This window comes from Protopterus annectens, chromosome 2.part1 (genome assembly GCF_019279795.1).
Source record: "Protopterus annectens isolate FY-2018-M chromosome 2.part1, PAN1.0, whole genome shotgun sequence".
NCBI lineage: Eukaryota > Metazoa > Chordata > Ceratodontiformes > Protopteridae > Protopterus > Protopterus annectens.
In genome coordinates this window covers 9,196,454-9,222,921 of record NC_056729.1, presented here as the reverse complement: position 1 = coordinate 9,222,921, position 26,468 = coordinate 9,196,454, and the positions used below count along the sequence as shown (strand labels likewise).

General features: G+C 37.4%; 1 protein-coding gene across 4 annotated transcripts in view; it reads left to right on the top strand.

Annotated features, from left to right (window-relative positions):
* CTNNA2 (catenin alpha 2) overlaps positions 1–26,468 on the top strand; it is a 3,890,250-nt gene that overhangs the window by 3,372,661 nt on the left and 491,121 nt on the right. For all 4 annotated transcript variants that reach the window (XM_044061988.1, XM_044061987.1, XM_044061989.1 and 1 more), the window contains exon 11: positions 19,136–19,270. In XM_044061988.1, coding sequence (XP_043917923.1) covers positions 19,136–19,270 — 135 coding nt within the window. The remainder of the gene's footprint in view (positions 1–19,135; positions 19,271–26,468) is intronic.

Here is a 26,468-nt window from a genome sequence, read left to right as displayed (position 1 = left end):
CTACTTCTCTGAAATCCAGGCCAACACGAAAGGACTCTGGCTGACAAAGTTCGCAGACAATTGCAAGTTGGGAGCTATTATTAACTCCCTAAGTGATGTTGACGTCCTACAGAATGGCCTCACTGAGACCAACGACTGGTGTCAGAACCATGGCCTTAAGCTCAATGCCAAAAAATGTGTCGTCATCCCCTTTTGGAAAAACCCAGTTCCCATGAATTACCACATCGATGGTAGTCCACTGAACTTAGAAGGCGTTATAAGAGATACGGGAACACAGGTTGACAGCAACCTCTCATTTGATCACCAGATTGCCACTGTGGTCAGAAAGTTCTTCTATGTGGCACATCTCATTACTGCATCTTATTATTGCATCCAGGAAGAAAGAGGTCATTGTCTCCCTCTACTCTTCTCTCATTAGGCCAGTCATTGAGTACAATGCTCCATTTGGCATGTACCTCACCAGATACCTGCAATAACTGGAGAGGCTGCAAAAGTACTTCACAAAGAGGATCCTAGGCCTTAACCACTTGTCCTATATGGACAGACTCAAAAAACTTCAACTATTCTCTGTCTCATATCTCCTACTTAGAGGCAGTCTCTGCTTGACTTACAAAGCCATGTCTGACCCAGCTCTGTTAGAAATGCTACATCTAAAGAAATCACAATCCCTCCACACCACACACTCCAGAGACCTCAACCTCATTACCACCATCAACAGAATGTACTGGAGGGAGAGGTTCATAACCCAGAGACTGCCCATGCTCTTGAATACACTTCCCATACATGTCAAGCAGAGCACCTCACTGACCCTCTTCAAGAGAAATCTTGATGAGTGGATGGGAACAGAAAATTCACCCCAGAGTTAACTCCAGTAGCTCTACTTGACAGAGGCACTGGGAACTAAGGTCAGGTGGCACTATGCCAGGGTAATCCTATGGCTGGGCTTGTAAAGGCACCCAGGGCCATTAGCCTAGTACACACCTATGAACCAGACCATCTGTGCTTTTTCAGATTTTCTGTTGTTTCTGTAACCTTGCTATTGGTAAACTGAAATTCCTTTTCCACTCTGGATTGCAAAACTGTAATTTAAATAAATGTTATCTAGTGCCCCTGGTTTGTGTGATAATGTTTTATAACAAAAACCTCCTTTAATCTTGCCACACCTTTCCTTTCAGTAGACTTGAAAGATAATAGTTCACTGTCTTTTCACTAGCATGATTATTAGCTTGAATAAAAAGCTGCAAGTATGACATGAAATATAAAGGGTTAATGTAGGAATAGTATAAAATACTGAAAAATAGAAAGAAGCAAGTGTGCTGGCATAGCTTAATTAGATAATTTGCTCTATGTAAAGGAGTATGTTATTGAGAAACAAAGTCTGTAAAAATAACTGCGCAGATGGCAGCTGGAAGGACATCAATGAAGTAAAGAGATGCAACATCAACCAAAATAAAGTTAGAACATCAAGTTTCAGATAGTGCTGGAACACCACGTTTCAGATAATGCAAGACTGAGTTTCCCTGAACCAGCGAACTTGAAAAAGAATCAAGGACAAATCATAAATTAGAAGAACAAAAAAAAGTGTTACACAAAGAAAGATTGTAATACATCAGACTGAGAAAAAATATCAGACTTTTTGGTATAAATATGAGTGTGTATAAACAAGCTTTGGGAGTTTACCATAGAGAGCTGATGGCATCTGTGTTGCATGTTGTAGATCCGAAAGGAAAATGTAATAGTAAAATGAGTATTAACTGAAGCAGTTTGTCTCTGTATTTATTGTACTTAGTACAATACAGTAATAAGACTAATTGGTCACAATAAATAGTTAAATATACTGTGGTATCCATGCATGTAAATGCAAGTAACAGCAAGAAACCAACAGATGGCAATATATAATTTTTCAAGACTCTCATCTGCTTGGTTGGAATTCTCATGAGGGGAGGGCGATGCAGCTGATGTGCCAAGGTAATCTCTACTTTTTATCACCAAAAGTGATGTAAATTTAGGGATATCTTGGTTTTGTCCTATAAATGATCTTTGAAAGTGTCTGCTGTTTATAGCTAATACAGCAGTACATCTATTTGCTAATGTCACATTGGTCAAGGATCTCCATGCACAGGCAGAAAATTAGGAGTTACCAGTAAGAATACCTGGTCTTATTTCCATTATCAGGTAGCAATAATGAGTCTGTGAGTAGCTTACATGAAGGAGGAGTTGGTTGTTTCATAGGTTTCACAACTGGCCAACTCCCTACCATCTAACATTGACCACTTTGGAAACAGATGGCCTATTTGTGCTTCCCATGTAGGAACAAATGGACAGTACAGTTGTCGCCTAAACTAAGGATGTCCAATGTCTGCCCCTGTGGAAGAAATAGATCAGTTGGTTGCAAGTAGAAGAACTATCTGCCGTTGTCCTGTAGAAGCTGGGAGAAGAATAAAAAGGAAAAAAGAAAGCAGCACATTTGAAAACTCCTTAAAAGATGGCCATACTGTGGATTTCATCTGATTTGCCACTTACACAGAAACGTTAAGTTATTTATTTAGTTCCCTGTCCGCCTTGTAAGAGCAGGTATTTATTTATTCAATTTGGTAACCAGGCTAGAGCAGTGAACCAAACAGACCTATTTTAGTCTCTGCCTGGACAAGTATAAATGACAGTAGACAAGCAAGTTAACAAGAAGTGTTATGAATGCAAACAAAACGCCATGTGAAGATAGCAGGAACAAAGGAGCAGTAGAGCTGTTGCCTAAAACTAAAGATGCCCAACTTCTTACATTTGGTTTATTTGGGTACTGAAATTTATAATAACTCACTGATGGTTGGGAAAGAATTCCTAAGTATTACTGAGGAATTCAGCTTTGTCCAAGTTGTCACCACTGCAAAGCAAGTTGGACATTGCCTTGATTAAATTTTTCACATGCTGTGCTTATCTCTGGACTGCTGGTGGTACCAGTGGTATGGTCAGATTATTACCTGAACCATATCATTATGAGGCTCTTCCTTTAAGGCACACATTTCTCAAGTCATGTTATACAGAAATTTAATGACAAACTAGCTGCTATATGAAACAAGTAGAGAGAATACTAATGATCTCTCTGCCTATTATTATGTGATTAGTGAGATTCTTGATATTTTGCCAGGCTTCATATATGCCCCATGAACCCTAGTATGAAAAGGGGCTTCATATTCTCAGAAGGGAGTGGCTGAAGTTGAATTAATGCTGGGAGACAATCTTGTCTGCTTGAAGATTTATACTGGTTGGGTCTTATGCAACTGAATTGTCAGAGATCTCCAAAAAGAAGTCAGTGTTCTTTCCAGGAAATAATGTCCTGCATCCAACTGACCAGTTGTGCTTTTATAGCTTGCCAATATACTCTGCAGTCTAGCTGGTTTGATAAACTGGAAGTTTTTTCTCCCTTGGATTGTAAAGAAAACTGCTGCTTATTTCATTGCAGACAAGTTTGTCAATATCAGGAGAAAATCTCTGCAGTAAGTCTATCATCGTTTTTTCATTGAAGTGGATAGAGTTTCCATATTTTTGAACTGGAATGTTTCAGCCATTTAATTACCTAGAGTTGATGATCTTGATCAGACTTTTAAAACCTACAGCTTTGGCTTGTATGCTGCTCTTACCTGCTTGGAATGTTGTAGCCTGTGAATCAAGGAGTTAAAATTTTCCAAAGTGTAAGATACCTTCTGAGTTTTGTTTTTCCCCTAATGTACTAAAGGTGACGATGCTGCTCTCAGCTCTCAAAAAGCCATCCTTGAGTCCCCATAATATGGAGAATTATCACCTCTTTTCTCCTCTTTGTATACTAGTAGGGTAACTTTAAAAGGTTGTGTACTTACAGCCTGAGCTCTTTCTGAAATTACATCACCTATGACTCATATCAGTCAGGTTTTAAGATGTGCTGCAGCTCAAGGTTACTCCTCCTTTTGATGTTTAATGGCCTTCTCATGGCAAAACCATCAATAAAGTTGTTTATTCTGGTTTTGCATCATTTCTAAGCAATATTTGTGACCGTGGTGGACCATGATCTGTTTGTGAACTTTATTCTACCATCCAGAAGATGTTTGTCTCCTGTCTTTTGGGGTAGTCTCAGATGGTAGCTTGTGGTTTATATTCCTCACAAAGTTATCATCTGGATTATGGAATTCCTCAAGACTGCAACTGTCTTTGTTGCATTGCATGTATTGCTGCTATTTTATGCTTTGACATTCAGATTTGTCCCACTAATCTATTGACCTATTTTCAGTGGAGACCAGTACTGAAATTCATGTTGACTAAAGGTAATTTTTTTTGCAAGAGCACTGTGTATGAGCAGGGGAAGAACCAGCATGGAGGAATCCATGGAGAAGTGAAAGAAAGTGTGTGTTTGTATGAATGAATGATAATGTACAGCAAGATGTATTTGTTATAATGTATAAAGATGGCGGTTTTAGTAATGTAGTGTTGCTGGAGTGTATAAATGAAGAAGTAATTTCATGAATTTGCAGGCAAATCAAGATAAGAGCAGTGACAGACGTGCATAGTGGATGATGTCTGATAAGGGTGCAGTTACCACTGAACATCCAGAGATACTAGCAGATGCAAAGATGGATGGTGAAAACAAAACATACCAGTGTTATTATCTAATGTACCAAACATTTTGCAGTGGTAGTGCCTGTTACTGCTGATACTGGAAAAGAAAGCCAGAGTATGTGGGTGCTGTCTTTAGTTAAATGACCACTTAGACAAATCCCTTATAAAGATATTTTTGTATCTCACTCCAGACAATGTTATGCTTGTTTACTAATGCAACTTTTCTCTTTAGGAAGGGCACTCTGTAATACATCTTGAAAAATAACTGTTTTCTGATTAACTTTTGAGAGTTTTGACTAACTAGGTAGATTTGGGACTGAGTTGTGTTAGAGAAAAATTACAATTCCCTGAAAAGAATATAAAAATGCAGAACTTTATCTACATGGAAGTGTATAGGAATACAGTTTAGAACTGATGTTGCCAACATAATTGAAGAGATGTTTGTCTGAATATTATGAAAGCATATTAGGTTTATTTGTTTATTTATCTTACCTTTGTTGACCAGTTTAAGAAAAGGGACATTAACAGGAGGAGAATTGCAGACATGAGCAGTTGTGTCCTGAAAGATACAAAAAGGTGAAACATTTGCAAATGGCATGATATTTTAGGGAAAAATGATAAACTCTCCTTTAAGTGCTACAGTAAAATTTAGTAACTGTATTTTAAGCTTCTTGATATGACATACAACATCAAAAACAACTGCAACTCAAGTTATTTGAGGGTATGGCCTGTTTTATAACAAGTGTCGTACTTTGGGCTTCAGAAAAGATAGCAACCCTACCCTTGATCTTCCATCAGACTTGTGTCTTTCCATGTGACCGTACCTTTATAGGAAAAATGTGTCATAAAAAACTGCAGATGACATACATGTTTGCTGTACTGAAGCGCCTGTAAAATCTCATAAAATGTTTTTTTTTCCTCTTTCTCTGTGGATGTGCACAAGAATTTGTTTTGTTCAACTGTCCAGTTCACCACCACAGAACTATTGTAATATTTTCGCAGTTGTGTTGTAAAATGGTAAAAAATATTTGTTTAAGCTAATGCCTGCACTTTTAATTCAGCTCTAAAAATATAACCTGGAAATATTTAACCTGCAGTTACAGATTATAGGCTCACTAGAAGGTGTGTATATTACTCTAATACCCAGTTAAACATATTTAAACACATTTATTGAACCTGTACATGTCTCTGTAGAATGCTTACAGCAGTTAAGTGTTTTGAAGAATTGAGGGTAAACAGAACCAATGCAGTTTAATGAAAATAGAATCACTGTGGTGAATTAGGTGCATTAGATAGGCATGTATAATAAGTTTTACTGTAGTAACTTGACTGCAAGTATGTTATGACTGAAGCCTCTGCCCTTTCTTTTTAAAAGATAGTTTCAATTAATCTGTAGCAGTGGTGCAGCAGTTGCACTGTCGGCTCAAAGCAAGAGGTTCTCTGGTTCAATTCTTGGTTGGGGTACCTTCTGTGCAGAGTCTGTATGTCCTCCCTGCATTTGTGTGGGTTTCCTCCGGGTGCTCCGGTTTCCTCCCACGTTACAAAGACATCCATTTGGAGCATTTCTCCCTAGGCTTCCACTTGAAAATTGGCTTCTTTCCAAGCTGGACTTTCCTAGTAAACAAATGTTAAATAAAAATAAAATAAATTACATTGGCAGTTAATACTTTTGCAGTATGAATAATAATGTTGATTACTTTTTACTTGGCATATAAACATTGTCCAAAGGAAATGGTTATTAATACCTCATGCTGTGCAGCTGTATGTTTAATGCAACATATTTAGTCTGTAAAACACTGAGAGGGTTACTTACCCTGTTGTGCAACTGGTATTTTCATTTCTTAATGAATGTACATTGAAGTGAGGTCAAGAAATATTCACTTTCGACTATTTTTTTTTTTCTACTTTTTCTGCACCTCCCAACATGCAGACTTAGCACAGAAGGCACCACAGCCATGAATCGAACTGGAGAACCTTTTGCTGTGAGGTGACAATGTTAACCGCTGCACCACTGCACCACCTTATATATTTATAATAATTTATAATGTAATACATTTTCAAAAACGTGTGTGTTTGAAAGTATTGAGGTAAACATTGTAGTTAGAAATCTGTATAGATATAACAACCAGAAATTCTCTCCCTGCAAGATAACTTAACAGAAAACTAGAAACATTAGGTTGAGAAATTGAGTTTATTTCTCACTGTATGCAGACTAATTGAAATGCCTGAAGAGGTGTGGTGTGCTCCATTTTTGCATGTTGTGTGGAAGAAGCCACAAAGATGTGTAATTCTTTACCTTGATAGTGTCTGAGAAAATAGAACAGCAGCACTTAAAATCAAGAATTTATTGTAAGCCTATACAGAACTCCTCAACATTTTTGTGCAAGGTTCTGCAAGTGCTATAGAAACTTAAGTTAGTGAGCTAAAGAATTGTGCCAAAAACTGAAGCTTTGCAAGCTGCAAGATTCAGTAATGAAGTAGAATAATGTGTGTGTGTGTGTGTGTGTGTGTGTGTGTGTGTGTGTGTGTGTGTGTGTGTGCGCGCGCGCATGCAAGCTTGCTTGCCTGCGTGTGTGTGGAGTATAAACTGATTAAACAAGGCATTAGCTGTTAAGCAAAGAAGACCTAGCATTATCTAAAGTTGCAGATGTATGCAGAACAAGTAAAATCATAGGTACACAGTTAAAAGAATTACCTGTGAAAATGAAAGTATTTAAGATAAGATGTGAGTCAAGCAAAAAAAGGTGAAAGTGAGGAATATAGTACAGATGCCTAGCAACAGTAATGGAGATGAGAAAGAAATCATTGGGGTACACAGGAATTACTCAGCACTTCAAGTCTTGACTCAATGTGCATATAAGAACAAAAGGTAACATCGCCGTATATTTAACGGGTTTTGCAGAAACTGTGATAGAAAAGAGTTTTCAAAAACCTGTAAAAGGAAAGATGTGTTAAGACGTATTTGCATGTTGTTGAACAGAAGTAGGAAAATTAGCTGTTTCTTGCTAAAAGACATAGGAGACAAAGATGCATAACTGTCAACATAGCATCCATGCATCCATGTATCTGTCCATTCTTCCATTTATTTCAGGTTTGCCTTTTCCTCGTGAATGTTACTAACAAGCTGAGCAACAGACACCACTCTGTGCCCAGCAGTAGTATCCTGCTCATGTCTGGGAGATCTCTAGGAATCCTTAGGCCAATAGAAATATACCATTTCTCCAATGTGTCCTTCCTGTGGGCTGTGTTTGGGACATCACTCATGATCAATGAACAAGGAGGCATCATCACTATGTGCCTAGACCACCTTAGCTCATTCTTCAGTTGGATAACAAACTGGCTCATATGTAGAGCCCAGAACACTAGGGTGTATAGAACTTCCTTCTCCAAAACACCTGTCACTAGTGGTGTACCACAGTCATTTTCTTCAAAGCAGAATTAAGGTTTGTGGCTAAGACTCAGATGAGTGTAAACTTGGTGCCATTATAAACTTATGAAACACCAGCAAAACAGAAAAACAAACCAAAAACTCCAGCAATAAGCAAAAAGGAATGCCAACCACAGAGATGGTAAAGTTTGTCCTTTTATTAATGTGTCCTGGTACCTCGGCAGTTCACCTTTAATGGAACAATTCATCAAACAAACCCATCTCCTTAAATACAATAACCAATTAACTCATTAATTAATTAATTAATTAATTAATTAATTAATTAATTAAATCTGCTTGTTATTTGAACTTCAAACAACTCATTATCTAAAGTTCAAGAACATAATACGCAACAATAAATAAGTAAATGAATAAATATTTCAAATTTGCATGTGTTGCCACAAATCTTACCACTTTCAACTAATAAAACATGTAATAATTTCTTAAATTTCATGATACAAAATTTTACAAATTCAAAAAATCATTGTCCGAAGTCCAAAAGCATAATACACAACACTGAATAGATGAGTAAATAAATACTTCAAATTCACATATATTTTATCATAAATCTGCCACTTCTGCTTAATAAAAACTAAACTTTATAATACAGAATTTTACAAAATATTGCATGATTTCATAATATAGAACATCACAATGCAACATTTCATAATACTGAATTCACTCAATGCAAAATATCATAATGTGTCCCAATAATGCTTTATAAAGATATCCCAATATCTAAATTCATGGCTCTCGGATATAAGGTATGATAATTGAGAATCATCTTATATTCTAATTTATTGAGTTCAACTCTGAAATTACCAGCCTCAGAATGAGGCCTGGCCAAAACACTGAAAATAAATCCATCAGTGTAAATTAATAAAATGTGAAGCTACAGGACTGTCCAAATTCCCCTTTCTTACATCTCCTAAATGTTCTAAAATTCGAACTTTGGTCTTTCTGGTAGTTTGACCAATATACCATAATGGTTTGGCACAATCACAACCCAAAACATAAACCACCCCATGTGACAAACAGATAAATCTTCCAAAAGCCCAGTATTTCTTCCCATTGATTTTCTTTCCAAGTAAATTTCTAACCATGTGACATACAGAACATCTACCACACTGTTGCATACCAACATTCAAACCATCTGATGAATGCTCCAACTTTTTACTTAACAATTCCTACAAATTGTTAAATCTGCTGTAGGAAAATGTGACATGTTTTGGAAACAAACAACCTACAGTCATATCTTCACAAATTAAATACCAAAACTGTCTTATGATCTTTTCAACTACTAATGAAAAGTCTGAATATCTGAAACAAAAAATAGTTTTTCCTCTTTTACAACTGAACATTGTTTACTATGATCCTTTCTTATTTTATGACCTCCACATAACCTATTTTTAATGCCTGACAATGTTTCTTCCGAATACCCTCTGTTAGAGAGTCTAAAAAATACTTCATAAAGTGTATCATCCCATAATTTTGAATCAGAAGTATTCCTTAAAATTCTTTTAAATTCCCCTTCAGGCAATGCTTTGATTAAATAGGGAGGGTGCATGCTGCTAGCTAGCTAGCTGAAGTTCAAATAACAAGCACGTTTAATTAATTAATTAATGAGTTAATTGATTATTATATTTAAGTAGATGGGTTTGTTTGATGAATTGTTCCATTGAAGGTGAATTGCTGAGGTACCAGGACACGTTAATAAAAAGACAAACTTTACCATCTCCGTGGTTGGTGTTCCTTTTTGCTTATTGCTGGAGTTTTTGGTTTGCCATTATAAACTTCCCAGATGATAACAAGATCCTCCAAGTGGATTATTCTCAAACATATGGCTAGTGTCAAAAGCATGGACTAAACTAAATGCCAGCAAATGTATAATAGCATCGTTCAGCAGGCATGGCCACCCTGGTAACTATCACATTGACAACACACCCCTGCAAGTTGATCCTGTAGTCAAAGGTCTGGGAAACTGTGTTGAAAATAAACTGTGCTTTTATCACCACATATCCACTGTTGTAACAAAGTCCTTTTTTCATCTCACAGCTTATATGTACAATGGTATTCAAGTCCAGGGATGTAATCATTCCAGTATATTCAGATCTCATTAGGCCAGTCTTTGAATGTAATTCCCCTTTCAGTATGTAACTGTCCAATCTTTTTGAACAGCTGGAATGACCATAAGTCTTAAAAAAAAATAAAATACCTAAATCATAAAAACAATGGAGACCATCTCAAAGCTTTGTTCCAATTCCCTGCATCATACAGTCTACTAAGAGGTGACCTCTGCCTCCTATATAGATCCTTACATATTTCACATTCACAAGTACAGTGGTAGCTTAAGCATCCAATCAAAGCATTCTAATCTCTTTCACAAAATAAATATGATATTTTGCAGGGATAAATATGTATCACAGAGAATACAGCTCCTATGAAACTACTTCCACTCAGCATAAAACAAAGTATATCTCTTACTCTGTTGAAATAAAGTTTGAATGCATGAATGGGAAATCATAAATTTATCCCCAGCTTAGAACCCATTCTTATTATGAAAGGGGCAATGAGTAAATATCCCAACATACCCTTGTTTTGCCCACCTCCGGGTTATACACTCACAAAATACAAGGGCTAAAAGCTATCATGTGAATGTAAAGCTAGGCTTCTTAAGATCTTCACAGATCAATGGCCTTCTAAGGGAACATATGAGTTAGTCCCTGATGTGTGAGAAAAATATATTTACACTAGCATGCCAAATTCCTCACTCTGTGTTTAAAAGTGAAACTAGGAGCCATGCAGGGGGAACCTCTTTTCTACCATATTTATCTTTAATCACATCCTTTCACTCCACACAGAAAGCTCATGCATGTGAAAGTGGATATGGAGACAGACTGAGCATTAAACTGGTAGCTTCATCCCTGGACTCTTCTCCTGTTTCGGCACTGGCTGCAGTATTACCACTGCTATACCCAGCATCTCTTGATCCCATCTATGCTCATTCATGAGTAAAATCCCAATTCACTTGTATATGCATGCACTTGTGCTTCCCCCCTGTCCCCCCACAGAAACTCCTGAAGTAGTCTACTGTCATCCAGGAATAAACAAGATCTCTGTTTTGGAGGTAGGGATTTTTATCCCAGTTGCCTCACACTCAGTAGTTAACCTCTTCATTGTACACTAGACATAACAGTCACTTTAGGCCAAGAAGCAATGACATCTGCAAATAACACAAATTTAAATCTCATGTGCCCAGACTGGATACTCATCAAATCTAGCCTGCATGTTGATGTCCCATGCATGAAAATCAAAACAGGAATGTCCATAAGATGGCCTTGGTTGAGTACTATGCCCACCTTGAATGTGCTTGACTTATCATCAAGAATGTAGACACAACTGCCACTCCTCAAATACATGGACTGAATTAGCAGCATCCCTGCAACCCTATAGTCTTGTAGCACATCCCAAGAGGTATTCCAAGTTAAATAAACATATGCCTCCTCCACGTGCACAATCACATGTTTTAGACCTGTTAACAGCCTCTACTGATGCCCTGCTATATGTACAGTTAGCACCATAAGGCTATAGGCTATGTGCATACTCACAAATGGGAAATACATATATATAGCTAGCTCCATAAGGATATAGGTTGTGTGTATACTCTGAAATAGGGAACACACTCACACACACACACACACACATATATATATGTATATATATATATATATATATATATATATATATATATAGATAGAGATATATATATATATATATATATATATATATATATATATATATATATATATATATACACACACACACACACACACACACACACACACACACACACACACACACACACACACACACAGAGGTTGGTACTAGGCTATCACCCCTAAGGCCTCCACAAGCCTAGCCAAACAATTCCCCAGATATTTCTTCCCACAATATTTACTTCCTTGAACCCCTGTCTAGCAGGGCGACTGACATGATCCCTCGGGTGAATTTCCTATCTCCCATCCAATTGTCAAGGTTCCTTTTTGAAGAGGGCCAAGGAGGCACTCTGCTTGACATGTATGGGCAGTCTATTCCAGAGTATGGGGAGTCTCTGGGTCAGGAACCTATCCCTCCAACATGTTTTGTTCATTGTGATGACAAGGTTTAGATCCCTGGAGTGTGTGGCTCTGAGGGATTGGGATTTCTTTAAGCGGAGTATGTCCAACAGCTCAGGATTTGACATGGCCTTGTATGTTAAGCAGAGATCACCTCTGAGTAGACGATATGCCACAGAGTATAACTGGAGTTTTTTTAGATGGTCAGCATACGGCATCTGCTTTAGGCCTGCGATTCTTTAAGTGAGGCATTTCTGCAGCCTTTCCAGCTGTTGTACATGTCTTGTGAGGTACATACCAAATGGGGTGTTGTACTCTATAATGGGTCTAATGAGGGATGAGTACAGTGGGACAATGACCTCCTTTTTCTGGATGAAAAGCCCTTAGTGATGAGGTGTGCCACATAGAAGGATTTCTTGACTGTTGTGGTGATGTGGTTATCAAAGATGAGACCACTGTCCACCTGTGTCCCTAAGTCTCTCATCACACTTTCAGTATTTAGTGTACTGCTACCTATGTGGTAATTCATGGGTACATGTTTTTCCCAAAGGGGATAACTATACATTTCTTGGCATTAAGCTTGAGCCCATGGGTCTGGCACCAAGAATCTGTTTCTGTAAGGCCCTTTTGTAGAATATCCACATCATTTGGGGATTCAATAATGGCTCCCAGTTTGCAGTCATCTGCGAACTTTGTTAGCCAGAGTTCCTTAGTGTTGGCCTGTACTTCAGAGAAGTAGATGCCAAACAAGAGCGGCCCCAGGACTGAACCCTGAGGTACTCCACTTGTCACTCATCTGGAGCTGGATTTGGAGTGGGGCACTTTTACAGTCTGGGTTCTGTCAGTAAGACAGTTGGCAACCCATTGAGTGATGTATGGATTATGCCCAGCTTAATAAGTTTATCTATGATTCCAGCAATGGGGATTGTGTCAAAGGCCTTGGTGAGGTCCAGATAGGCTGTGTGGACCGCCTTACCCTCATCCACAGCTGTGGAGACTGATTTGAAGAAGTCAGTCAGGTTCAGGAGACATGATCGGCCCTTCACAAACCCCAACTGGGTGGAGTCCAGTGTTTGAAGGTTGCCAATGTTAAAATTTCCAAGTCTTGAACCCAGGACCCTGTACACTACAGTTAGAGAACTTACCACTGCATCATCTGAGCTGCATATATGTGTGTGTGTGTGTGTGTGTGTGTGTGTGTGTGTATATACATATATATATATATATATATATATATATATATATATATATATATATATATAGCTAGCACCATAAGGATATAGGCTGTGTGCATACTCAGATATGAAAAATACACATATATAGCTAGTACCAAAAGGATATAAGCTGCAGGCATACTCAGAAATAGCAAACAAATATATATATATATATATATATATATATATATATATATATATATATATATATATAGCTAGTACCATAAGGATACAGGCTGTGTACATACTCAGAAATGGGGAACAGACAATCTTTGTTGGCAGTGACACTCTGTTTCAGACACTACAAACACTTGAGCGGGAATAAAAAAGCTAGTGGTCTTGTTTTGGAGTTGTGGGGTGGACTTATTGAAATTCTGAGGATAATAACTTGAGTTATTTGGAAAATCAGATCTGAAAGTCTGAATGTAATTTTTCTTAACAGACTTACAAGGATCCTTTTTGCTTTAGATGCACAGCATGATTAGATAAGTTACATAGGGAAAGAGTAATATTGTTTAGCTAACATAACCTTTTCCACTTACTTATTTTGCCAGCTAGATTAGCCAAGTTTCCTAAGCTAGTCACTCAACACTGGCAGTGCGATTGCACTTCATAATAAATCTGTAACTCCAGAGATGCAGTCAGCTAATGGTCCTGATGGGAAAGATGGCAGGGCTACAGATAGTGTAATATACTGGCTTTTTCTATGCCCGAAAGTCTTAAGTATAGTGATAGTCAGATGTAAGGGCCAAGGATGCAAATCTGTAGAAAAATTATTGAGATTTCAGGCAGTTCTATGACAATATGCACCAAGAAACCTGAACAATGCTGCAATGCCACACAAGACGATTAACAATAAAGTCTGGCTTTGCCTATGAATAATAACATAGAAATCATGTTGTAGGAGAAATAAATACTCGCTCAGGTAAGGGAAAGGTAATGACTGCGATGTAGATTTCCATTAACAGATGTCTCTATTCCTTTTTTCACAAGTTGTGTTATACATCCTCCAGCATTTACAACTTTGTGGTTGCCAAGCATTGTCTGAAAATTCAGTTCCAGACTCCACTGGACCTTAACCTCCGTCATGTTTTCTATTACAAGTAAATGTGTACCTGAAGAATGTGCTGCTACAACTGAATAATCAGCCAGAGTAGATGGTCTTAAATCTAAAATTCAGTCTTTTAGTGTTTGGCCTTCTATGTTCCACTGTTCACTGTACCACTAAACCTTGTATCTGCTGCTGTGTTAATGCTACAAGTCCATGCAGCAGACTGCTTACTGAAGAGATCTCCCACATACTTTTAGATTGTTAGTAGTAGTCTTAATAAGAATTTATGGATTCTGCTTTCTGATGCTACTGGTTTTCTTCCCTTTAGTTTTAAGGTAAAGTCTTACTTTTGTTTCATCTTGTAACAGATGGGCTATGTTATACATAAGGAGATGGTAGCAACAGTTTCCAGAAATTGTCTATGAGTTAAGAGAAATGCTAGAACTCATACACTAGAGTGTTACACTGTTCTTAAATGACAGCAAAAATATACACCATGTCAGCTAGCGGACATAATTACGCACTCATTTTAGATTCACTTGACATGCAGAGAAAAATAGAAACAGTTAACAAATGTATGAAAAGATTTAATTGGAGATTCACCTGGATAGTGTCTTTCAGAATGAATTCTCAGAGAAAGTGGAAGATAATCCAAACTGAAAACATTTATTTATACAGTTGATAGATACACAACGCTATTAGTAACCATACTGTTAGAGGGCACCTTACCTCAGCTTATCATTTGTCATCTGCATTAAAAATGCACATGTCTATCTACAAAGCTTGACAAGATTAGAAGTAGATGTGATCCTGTTTACTTCTACATATAGAGGACTCTGATTAATGGTTATGTCTACCAGCCTTACAGGTCAATGCATTAACAGATAGTGTAGGCTTACCTCTTCAGTCTCTACAGTGAACAGTTGTGTTTAATATATTTATGAGGAATTGCTCATTCTCTAAAGACTCCATTAGGTTTGTCACTGAAATGCTTAGGAGTGAAATGAGGCTGACAATGCCACTTGCATTAGTCAGATGTAATCTAAAATGATTACTACAGTGTCTAAAGAAACTGCTCACAGACTGAGAAAAATGTCGCAGAAGAAATTTAGCTTGCTGCATTTGCTTGCCTTGCTGTTATTACCAGATCCCCATGGAGCTCTTGCACAAAACAAACTTCTGATTTTACTGACAATGTTACCTTTATCTACTTGCTCTTCATTTTATTGAGTTGCCCCCTAGTTTGCCGTGAGCAGTAAAGTCAGAAGCTTTATATCTTATAGAATCAGCTGGGTATTATTCAAGTTTATGATAATACAGCTCATTATACAACTGCATGTTCATTTCAGCTCCATATATTTCCTCAAGCAAAATAACTATAGCTTGACACCTGCCATTTTAATGATCAAAGATAGGTTATCCTGTAGTTTTGAGAATGATGCATGCCTTTTTTCCACAGATAAGTTTGTGTAAGGGGCATCTATCTTTGCTTGCTGTTATAATAATTTCAGTTTTCTTTTCTGTTGGGACTTCAGTTGTATCGACGGAAGATTTTACTCAAAAGAGGAAAGAAATCTGATTTTCTGTTAAAGTCTTTTATTTTGGTTTGATGCATTTTTCCATGAGGAAAAGCATCACTAGATAGCAAAATTTGTCAAACCAATGCAGTTCACTTTTGGAAGAAAAGTCATCTCTATGGTTTCTGTATTCATCTGATTTGCTGTTTCACCATTTGCTGCAAGAAGCTTTATAAAATGGCCTTCTGGGAAAAAAAGTTTAACTTCTGGGGCACATATAGCACTGGCATTTATACAATACTTGCTGATAGCTCAAAATTTAGAAATAATTTAACCGTTTTAAACTGCACCTTGATTTTTATGTGATGTTGCTTTGGCTCATGCACTTATCTATCTTTATCATGTACCAGGTATTTATTTAACATACTTACCAAGCCTTGCTACTCTGATCTAGCCATTATTCTGTGTGTGCAGAGGAATTCATGTTTTAGCATTCTTGATGCTGTTCTGTTATAATGTTTGATCCTGGGTACTTAAAGTATATTATGGTTTTCTGTGATAGATATCTTCAGTTTGTATATGCACATCTATAGTTAATCACAGATGTCAAAACTGGGGAATGCACATTCCCACAGGGACTGCTCAGTACCAAATGTGTAAGTAAACAAAGAAATGAAAAAAACAAACTACTCACTTATGCCACAAGGTCTAAAGAGAAACCTCTTTCCAGACCTTTATCCTGTTCACTAATTACTCTTTTACCCCAACTACAAATTTTCTCTTTTATTTGGTAATTCCAGCTTTTTTCCTAACTACACTGTTTGATGTTTGCTTATTTTCTTGAAATACTTTTCATAGTGTTGTAGACATGGTTAATACTCATTATGATGTCCCCTACACACTCCACCAGAATGCCACTGAGGAGGGTACTTTTTCTAACATCATCAATCCATGGAAAGTATTTAAAGTTGGAGCCTTAAACTCTTCTGTGACTGTCTCTGCATCAATGTGATTCTATCAGCATGAATGTAAAATCTGTCATCCTTAACATCTTTGTAGCCATAAAATGCCCTCCATCTTTTAAGTTATCATAATTATATTGTACTTGGGGTTTTCCTAAACCTAGGCAGTAGTAGTAGTAGTACTGTTTTAGGTATATTAACCATAATTTGGGGCCTTCTTCTGAACTTAGTTCTACTGGAAGCATATTTGAGCAGACATCGTATAAGGTTATCCCATCTTATGCTGATATCAAGCATTAGGATTCATTTTTGTTTCCTCTGGAGGCAGGAACTGGGTATTAAATGCTGTCATCTTTCACGCTGTATGGCGATTTTAATTGTGATCTTACCTCTGTCATTTTTAGTGGAGAATAATCAATTATGTTAAAGAGGGAAATGCAGGAATGTGTCCTTAGGAATGGAAGCAATGTTAGTGAGCATGAAGGCAAATGCTGAAAAAAAAGGCATGAAGGAGAAATAAATGAGAAAGAAGAAAGAGAAAGAAGGTGGAAGTACAGCAGTTTAACAGGGATGAAGTTAGGAAAGAGGATGGATACATCCATGTTCTGCTACAATGAAAGTACAAAGCAATTATCTTGACTGGCATTTCCACTTTAAGGTATTCAGACCAGAGCAAGCATTCAGTATCATAATTATATCTGATGTCTCTTTATATGTTTTTGTTTACTTATTACTGATTTTGAGTTAACAGCATGTTCAGAATAGTTTGTTGGAAAACCTATTGTATTTATCTGCTAGGTTTCCACTTTTTTTCAAGGAATGATATGAGTTAATCCTGCTTACCAGGTCACTGTGTGATTTTCTTGCCTTTTTAATGTATATTGTACTGTGTGATCTGTTGTAACTGTTCTTGTCCCAATATTAAAACAAGGATGTACTGACTGGCATGCTAGATTCAATTGAATTTATCCATATTTTAACAACATAAGTGAACTTTCTTATCCAACAACCATCCCAACCATGACTACAGTCACACGGGCATAAGGAAAAAAAAAAAAAAAAAAAAAAAAAAATATATATATATATATATATATATATATATATATATATATATATACACACACACACACACACACACACACACACACACACACACACAACATACAGAGAGAGAGAGAGTAATGTAAAAGAAAAATATACAGACTTTTTAAGTAGCCAGTCAATCAACTTGTTTTATGGAGGAAACTATAGTACCAGAAGAAAACCAACAGAGACAAAGGGATAACCAGGAAACTCTATACTGGCACACACTTGCTTTTCTGTTTTGCTCTTATTTTTATTTTAATTATTTGTTTTTGTAATTTTTTATATGATTTATTTAATATGTTTGTTTTAGCCTTAATATGAGTTTATATTTGTTTATTAAGTCAGTTTACTATTTTCTTTGTATCGTTAAACTTGTATTTTAATCATTTATATTTCAGTTATATTTTGGCATTTATTTAGTGTATACTTCATCTCTTCTTTTTCTAACATTTGTTTAACATTAGCTTGTTTGAAATACATCTGTTTTACAAAGTACTTTGTGATAAAGAATGGAAACAAAGGTTGAGTTGAACTGAGCTGACAGCAGTAGACTGGATAATGTAGTTATCTCGTATATTTACCTATATGTTCTATCTCATATATTTGCCTTTATGATCTATCTCTTGTATTTGCCTTTATGTTCATGGAAGTCACATATACCCAAGTGTAACACTGTCCTCATTCTGGCACAGTACTTTTGGAGATAAGCAATGATGGCTGAATTCCTTCTCAAAAGGAGTATTAAGTTATATTGTTTATATTATAACTTAAAACACACCATACTCTTTGATTTTTTCCTACCGCTATAAAATTATGATTCATTACCCTACCAGTTCAACCATATAATTTTGTGTCCTTTTTTAAAAACAGAAGAGTAGCAGATTAAATCATAATGTAAGTAGTTGATCTGTTCTAGCCATTAAATGTTATTGCAGATGTAAAACTGAGTGCTTTTTCTTCGTGATTTATAATATGTGCAGTCAGGCAGCCTTTAAAATTAAAAGAGGAAGTTGCAAAATCATTAAATGCCAATTATAAAGTTGTCTTAGCTCTCATCTACTTATGTTCTGTTCTGAAAGTGCTTAGCTGTGTCTTAATGGCTTTTAGTATTGAAAAGTGCCAATGCAGAAGCAACAGTAATGAAGCTAAAACATTTTCTCTATTTTATTACTACAGTGTCCAGATTCTGCCTGCAAACAAGATTTGTTGGCCTATCTTCAGCGTATCGCCCTCTATTGTCATCAGCTTAATATCTGCAGTAAAGTAAAGGCTGAGGTACAGAACTTAGGAGGAGAACTGATTGTGTCTGGGGTAAGTCACAGTATATAAATATATATACTTAATGAAGTGAGGAAATACTTTGATTGTCCTCAGTGCAACTACATATGCAGGTGATGACATCCATAAAATTTTTTCAGGTAGTCCATTTGGTAAACAACTTGACAGTGATATTTGTCTAGAGGAACAGGGTGTTATGAGCCTCTAGTTTTCAGTACTGATGAAATCATATCCCGTGCCGGAATGCCTTCCCAGCACCAGAGTCCTTTACTGTTACCAAATGTTTGGAAATACTCCATAGCTCATCATTCTACTTGTTTATATCAATGTATTTATTTGTCAGCCAGGGAAACTAGATCAGTGATCCCTGTTTTCAGTTACAACCTTATTATATAACTACAAAACAATCTTCAGAACAACAATGAAACCATTGGCCTTACAAGCCTTATTTGTAGGATAGTGGAGGGCATCAAATGGACCAAGTAAATAAGGACATAGGAAGTCTTCAAACCCTGAACCTTAAACACTTTAGGTTTGTTAAAGGCAGATCCTGCCTCTTAAACATAGTGGACTTTTTTGAACAGGTGACATAGTAATTATACTTGGGTAAATCAGTTCACATGGCATAAGTGGACTTGGCTAAAACCTTTGATACCATTCTAAACTCGGACATTATTGATAAGATAATCCATTTACATGTAAACCCCTATGTAACCTGCTGGATAGCAAACTGGTTCACTGATAAAATCCAGCCTGTTAGTGTCAGACCACACGCTCAACTAAACAAGTAGCTATCAGCTGTGTCTCTCATGGATTAGTCCTGTGGCCACCCTTCTTTGGTATCTACTTTTCTGATCTTAAAAAGCAGATATCGAATACTTATGGGTGACAAAGCTTGCCAATGACTACAAACATGGAGCTGTTATAAATAGTCCACATGACCTACACATTCTCCAGGGTGATCTAACTCATACTAATAAGCAGTGTTTGGGCTATCGCCTCAATTTGAGTGCCAAAAATATGCAGGATTTCACCCTTTGGCAAACCTGGGCAGTCTTGTTCCTATCACATAGGTGACATCCCCTAAAAGCAGCTTACTCATAAGAAATCTGGACATCTTCATTTACAATGAACTATCCCCTTGACCACCATGTGACCACTGTTGCTAGGAAATCCATTTATATGGCCAGCATAATCATTAGGGGTATATCTTTTTAGATCCAAGGAAGTGATCTTCTCCCTTATCAGGTGAATATACTCCCCTTTGTAATTTAATTGCCCAGCCTGAGAGACAGCAGTGTTTTCCTACCAAAATATCAAGGGCATGTCTCCTTGAGTTACCCTGACAGCCATAAAGTGCTTATGTCTCTTTTAATTTCTGCTGATTATTGAGAGAAGATATCTGCCTTGACTACAGAGCTAGGAAAGATCTGGTCTTATGTTACCTCCTACACATCCATAAAATGAATACCACCCTAAACACCCACTCAAGGGACCTGAACTACCACAGAAACATAAATAAGACTTGTGTGCAGAATAGATCTCTTTCACAGAGAATAGCTTTGTTGTGGAATTACAGCTCTTTTTAAGTGTAACCAGGATGAATGGATGGGCAGTCATAAGTACCGCACTAGTCTGATCTCTCATATCCCTTATGAAAAAAGACCAGAACTAAGTCAAGGTCTGGTGTTAATCCTAGTCTTGGTAAATTGGTGAAATTGTTGGCTAGGCCACAGGTAGCTCCCTGGATCAACAGCCTCATATGAACCTATGAACCAGTAATGAAAAAGTAACCCAAATGAAAGTGAAGGACCAGAGTTCAAGAAAGAATTCTTTATGCTGATACAGTTGTTAGGCTGTTGTCACATAGACAAGAGTTCAAGAAATCCAAATTCTTCACCAAATAAATAAATAAACAAGACATATACTGGTATTGAGAAATATAATGAGAAAGAGCTGCATTGATAGATGCTATTTGCCTGGAGTTGCAGTTGGGGACATGGAGGTGGCAATTACTTCATTACCGTCTCTACAGCAAATTTCAGCAACTACTTCTATGGACCTTGTCCCATTTAAAAAGGAAAAGCTACACTGTTTCCTAGCATCATCTGTAATAAATGCCACTGTTGTACGTTGGAATGTACAGATTAGCCTGACTCTGTAGGTACAGTCTTACTCTCATTACACTCTTTTATTTACTTGTTGCCATTTAGTCCCATTGGGCCAATGGCCCCTTTTATAGGAGAGTTCCATGGTGGTATTCATACTGACTAGGGAAAATCTGGCCAGGCCACCTGGAAGCTTCCCCTACTCTTTTCAGTAAGTATAGTGGGATCTTTTGCATCAACCTGAGCTGCCACTAACTCAGGCAGATGGGCCTCAGTTTAATGTCTCATCCAAAGGGCAGCACACTCAGGAATGCAGTATCCCTCTTATGCTGCACTGCAGTGCCATTAGTATAAAATTAATCTAAGTACCTGGTATGGGAATAGAACCCATAATTTTCTGCACTAAATGTGAGAGTGCTGTCTGTTAAGCTACTGAGACCACTACTTTTAAAGAGGTATGGAAGGAGGTGTGTTATTTGGCTTCCTCTTGCTTCACACTGGACTTACTCCTCTTTAACACCTCAAAATTCAACTTCCATATGAGCTGTCTCTTTGTTACACACTGAGTTCCCTTCCATGAACAGCCTATGTAATGCAGTAATTATCTTATAACCTCATTGATCATCTCCACAGATTGCGTCATTGTTGGAACAGAATAAGTTCACTGGAAATTCAAGGTGCTTGTTTTACCAAATATGTTTTACATGTAACCATGTACCTATCATTGGGGGTTGCATAATGGCTAAGGAGTGTACTTTACAGGTAAAATGTATAAGGTTTAATTTTCACCAAGGGAATTGCCTAGGTTTAAAACTGTCCACAGAGGCAACTAACTTAGTACTTGCCTATGATAAGAGAAGCCAAACTTTCATGGTTTTCATTTGTTTATAGGGATGGTGGACTTATCATTTGGAATATAGGAGACATATTGAGACACAGCTCAGGTACAAAGCAATTTACAGATATAATCTGACTATGCAGTAGATACAACTTATCAGCTGGAGTGAATAACTGATGATTAGCAGTGCTGCACACTGGTGCACATAGATAAACTAGACATATAAAACATGTTCATGACAGTAGTGCAAAACAAGGTGCAGATTACACCTTATTAAGCAATATCTTTTTGTTTAGTTAATTCCACAGTCACATTTTATGGTGTAAGGTTTGAATTAAGGAAGTTTGGAGTTTTAAGCATTAGAGTCATCTTTTTGAAGATCTGGAAGAGAGCAACAGGCTAGGTGATCTCTGATGCTGTCTGGGAATAAAGAGTTTATACTGCTCTTAGTTTTAGCAGAAGCACCTTCTTGGATTCTTAGGGTATGCCTTGTAGAGAGTTTTAAGCCGCAAAAGGCAGACTAGGAAGGATAGAAGCTTACATGTTAGCAGTCCAGTAATAATGTAGAACATTGAACCCTCTTATTTTTCTCCAGACCTGTCAAAATGATACAGTAGTAGCTTAGGTTGACAGTTGCCATGTCAGTTAGCCAGGTGCCAGTATCAATTGGAGGAGTAGCATTTTCTATGTAACACTAAACAAAATATATTCTCTATCAAAATAGTCTTGGTGGAGGGGTGGTTAAGGGGGAAATATCCATCCATGCCAATGAGATTAACTGTCTGTCTGTATCTGTCTTTCTGTCTATCTGCTTATCAATCTGTCTATCCATCTGTGTATCCATCTCTCCAACTAACTGTTTATCTATTTTCTGCCTGTCTTGTCTGTCACCTACTAACCTAAATGATATAAAGCTGGATCATGAGAGGAAAAATGCTTATGGTTACCAAGTAGCAGACATTGCTGTACACTTGCAAAACTGCTTCACTGTGATTTCCAACCAGTGCATACAGTCACCTAAATGACCAATAATGGGGATTAGAATAAGCTCCAGCTTAAAGCCTCTAAGTTGACATAACTGGCTTCTGAAAATGTAGCCATAGCTAATTAAGAAAAACCTCCATGGGTGTCCTAAGCCTTTTAGCAAACCCATAAACAGATCACAAATGCCACATACTCTAAAACATACATGTGGTACACACTGCAGGTAGTGTCTACTAACAGGTATTCCCTTGCAAAATTAGTATTGTTTGTGAGTGTGTTTTCCCTTTTTGCTGTTTATTTAAGATGTTCCAGTGTTAAAACATTTACTTTTTTTCTTTATGCTTTTTGCCCTCATGCCTGATGACCATCAGGTATCCTGACATAAGATTCAGCACATTTGTTCCCTGTACCATGGATGAACTCAGTAAAGCATGCGGCAAGCTATAAAGAGGAGGCCATCATCCAGGCAGCCATTTGAGTTCCTGTTCATTACCAGTAGGATATGAGTAATGGTGACATTTCTCAGTTAAGCTGTAACTCCATTTGTGAGAATGACATAAACATCTGCTTCACCTCAGAGACTGCCAGTAACCCCACAATTTGAATGTGGCCTCCTTCTCACATGCACAGACAAGGATTATCATCAGTGGCTTGGATAGCTGCATTTCACATCCTTGTGTGACCAATTACTGCTGTCTCTGCTCTTGGGTCTCCTTTGCACTGTAGTGGCAGAAGAACCAGTCCAGAAATTATCATACCCTCCCCTATACTAGCACCTAAGCTGCTATTCATCCTTTGGTCATCTGTGAAAAAGTCAGAACTTTGTTCCTCTTTGCCACTGACTTGGAGATAGCGGACAAACAACTGCCATTTAATTGAGTGTAATTTGTACCATCTGTTTTCATTCATTTAAAACCCTTGTCTGAGCACCATTATTTTATAATATTTCTTCTTTAATCACTGTTATTATGTCATGCCTTCTATTAAGCTACTCATGATTTATAACTTGCCCTTATATGTCCTGTAAAATCCTTCATCTGAGACTGAAGGCTGTACTCTATGGAAAATGGATTTTTAGCTACACTCACTTCATTGTGCAGAATTATTCCTGATTCTTGCTGCAACATGGTCAGCTTCATATTTCTCTATATTCTTTTTTCCTTTCTTTTTGTTGACCACTGAGCATGCCCAAATTAGTTTTGAGTCCATTTGTTCCCCTGCACTGGGTATTACCAGCACAATGTTGACAGCTTGTTGGAAAGGCAGTCATGACCACAGTCATGGACATTGTTTTTACACGAGCTGCCATTCCTGCATTTATGGCATTTCTAATGCAACCCTAAACTTGCCCCTGGTGGCTGATGGAAGCACCAGCATCAACACAGAATGTCATATGCCCACCCCATACATGTTCGTGTTATACCCACAAATTAAAACGCCTACCTGTGGAATCAGCAAGATCATGGCTCTGGTCCTGGTCATTTTTGTGCCTTATAAACCTGCCTGGTGGTGACTGGCTGACTGGAGCCACCATTTCCACACACCAGGATGGGCAAGCCAATTTTGGCCACTGACTTCATTCTTCCCTGTTCTGACGCTTCCAAAACTTAAACCACTATTTGAACTGTAGCTGTCTGGGTCATATTTATTTGTCTTTTGTTAACTGGGTTAGTCCAACTGGACTGGTGGCCCATTTTCAGTGGAGACCCAAGGAGTAAAGCTCCACATACAAAATATCCATGACATGAACAATAACAGTTATATTTAGGTAATGTGAATAACTACATCCATTTTTGTCATATGGAAGTTAACAGGCAAGTAAAAAACAGATTGAACAAAATGTAGATTTGTAATAACAACAACAAAAAAAGTAAGTCCCCAATACGTCTTAATGATTGAACCAAGTTTGAAGAGCTGAAGAGGAGGTAATTATATAGAAGGGCTAAGTGGAGGAGTAGGGAGGAATGCATAAAAGACCCCAGAGCATGAGAGAAACAGGTATAAGAGGAGAGAGGAGGGTAGGGATGTGAAGTAGCTAAGTGGGAGAAAAAATAAGAGATTTAAGTATAGAGTTAGTGAGAGGCACAGCTAAATATGAGATTAAGTATAGTGCTAGTGACAGGCACAGCTAAAGGTAATATAGTACTAGTTATTATAAAGGTAGTGTACCAACAATGAGAGAAGAAATTGTTGTAGACAGATGGTTGGGGAGAATTGCATAAGGTAGGGTGGTGACAAGAGCAGGAGGCAGAAGGTAGCAAGATAGTGTTTTAATTCTGTTTTGAAATGGATGAAAGATTGAGTAGAACGTTGATAAGGTGGGTGTTCCACGTTTGAGATGAGAAGCATTTGTAGAGTAGTCTGCCTATTGTTTTATTTCACCTGTAGGTATTTTATTTTTGTGTACCTGAGATCCAGGCTATTTGGACACTTCAAAAATTAACCCAAAATAGCTGTTCATGGTGTTTATAGAGTCTTGGGATCATGGTCCTCATATGAATGTCCGTCTTCCAGAATATATATAATTACATGGAAATAATAATAAGTAGGTTGGATGCATGCAAGACACTGAAGGTTTTGTGTTACAGAGAGTTTTTATTCATTTCTACAACCTGCTTTCCATTTCCTTTGCTCAGTGGAGAGTAACACGTGGTAAAACAAAGTCTGCTCTACAAACTATCTGCAGTGCCTTACATTATAAGAAAGTCAGAAAGACCATTTCTTCATCTGTTGAACCTCAGCCTGCTCTTGGACATATTTGCTGCATTTCATTCATCAATATACAGCACATTTATGAAATGCGGTATCATGGGTGTTGTATCTGAGATAAGAGCAGCATATGACAATACTGTTCTGCAGGGTCTGTTTTCATAACCTCTTTATTTATCATCCTTCAGTTCTTTAACACTGTTGTTTGGAAGTTATTGCCAATGTCATTACCTTCAGTCTAGAACTTCCTCAAAAAACAAGTAAATTCAGTAAGCTATCTTGTTTAATGATATGTCTTTGGCTGTATCTTAGTCAGCAGGTACTCTTAAAATCTTAAACTTCCTCCATTTCCTTTCCTATTTTTTGTTAGGTTCATATCTTTTGTCTTGTGTTCTTACATCCTTGTCTTGCCAGCACACCTTTTGTAGACCCCTTGGTTGAAAGAGTTGAGGAGAAGGAGTTTCCCCTTTTTTTATGAACACATTTAAGTTATTTTTGACACACTGTATTATGTGGAAGGGGCAACTCCTTAAACAAGAACTGACATAACAATCTTTGCCTGAAAGAGCAGTACCTAATAACTGTTCAAAAG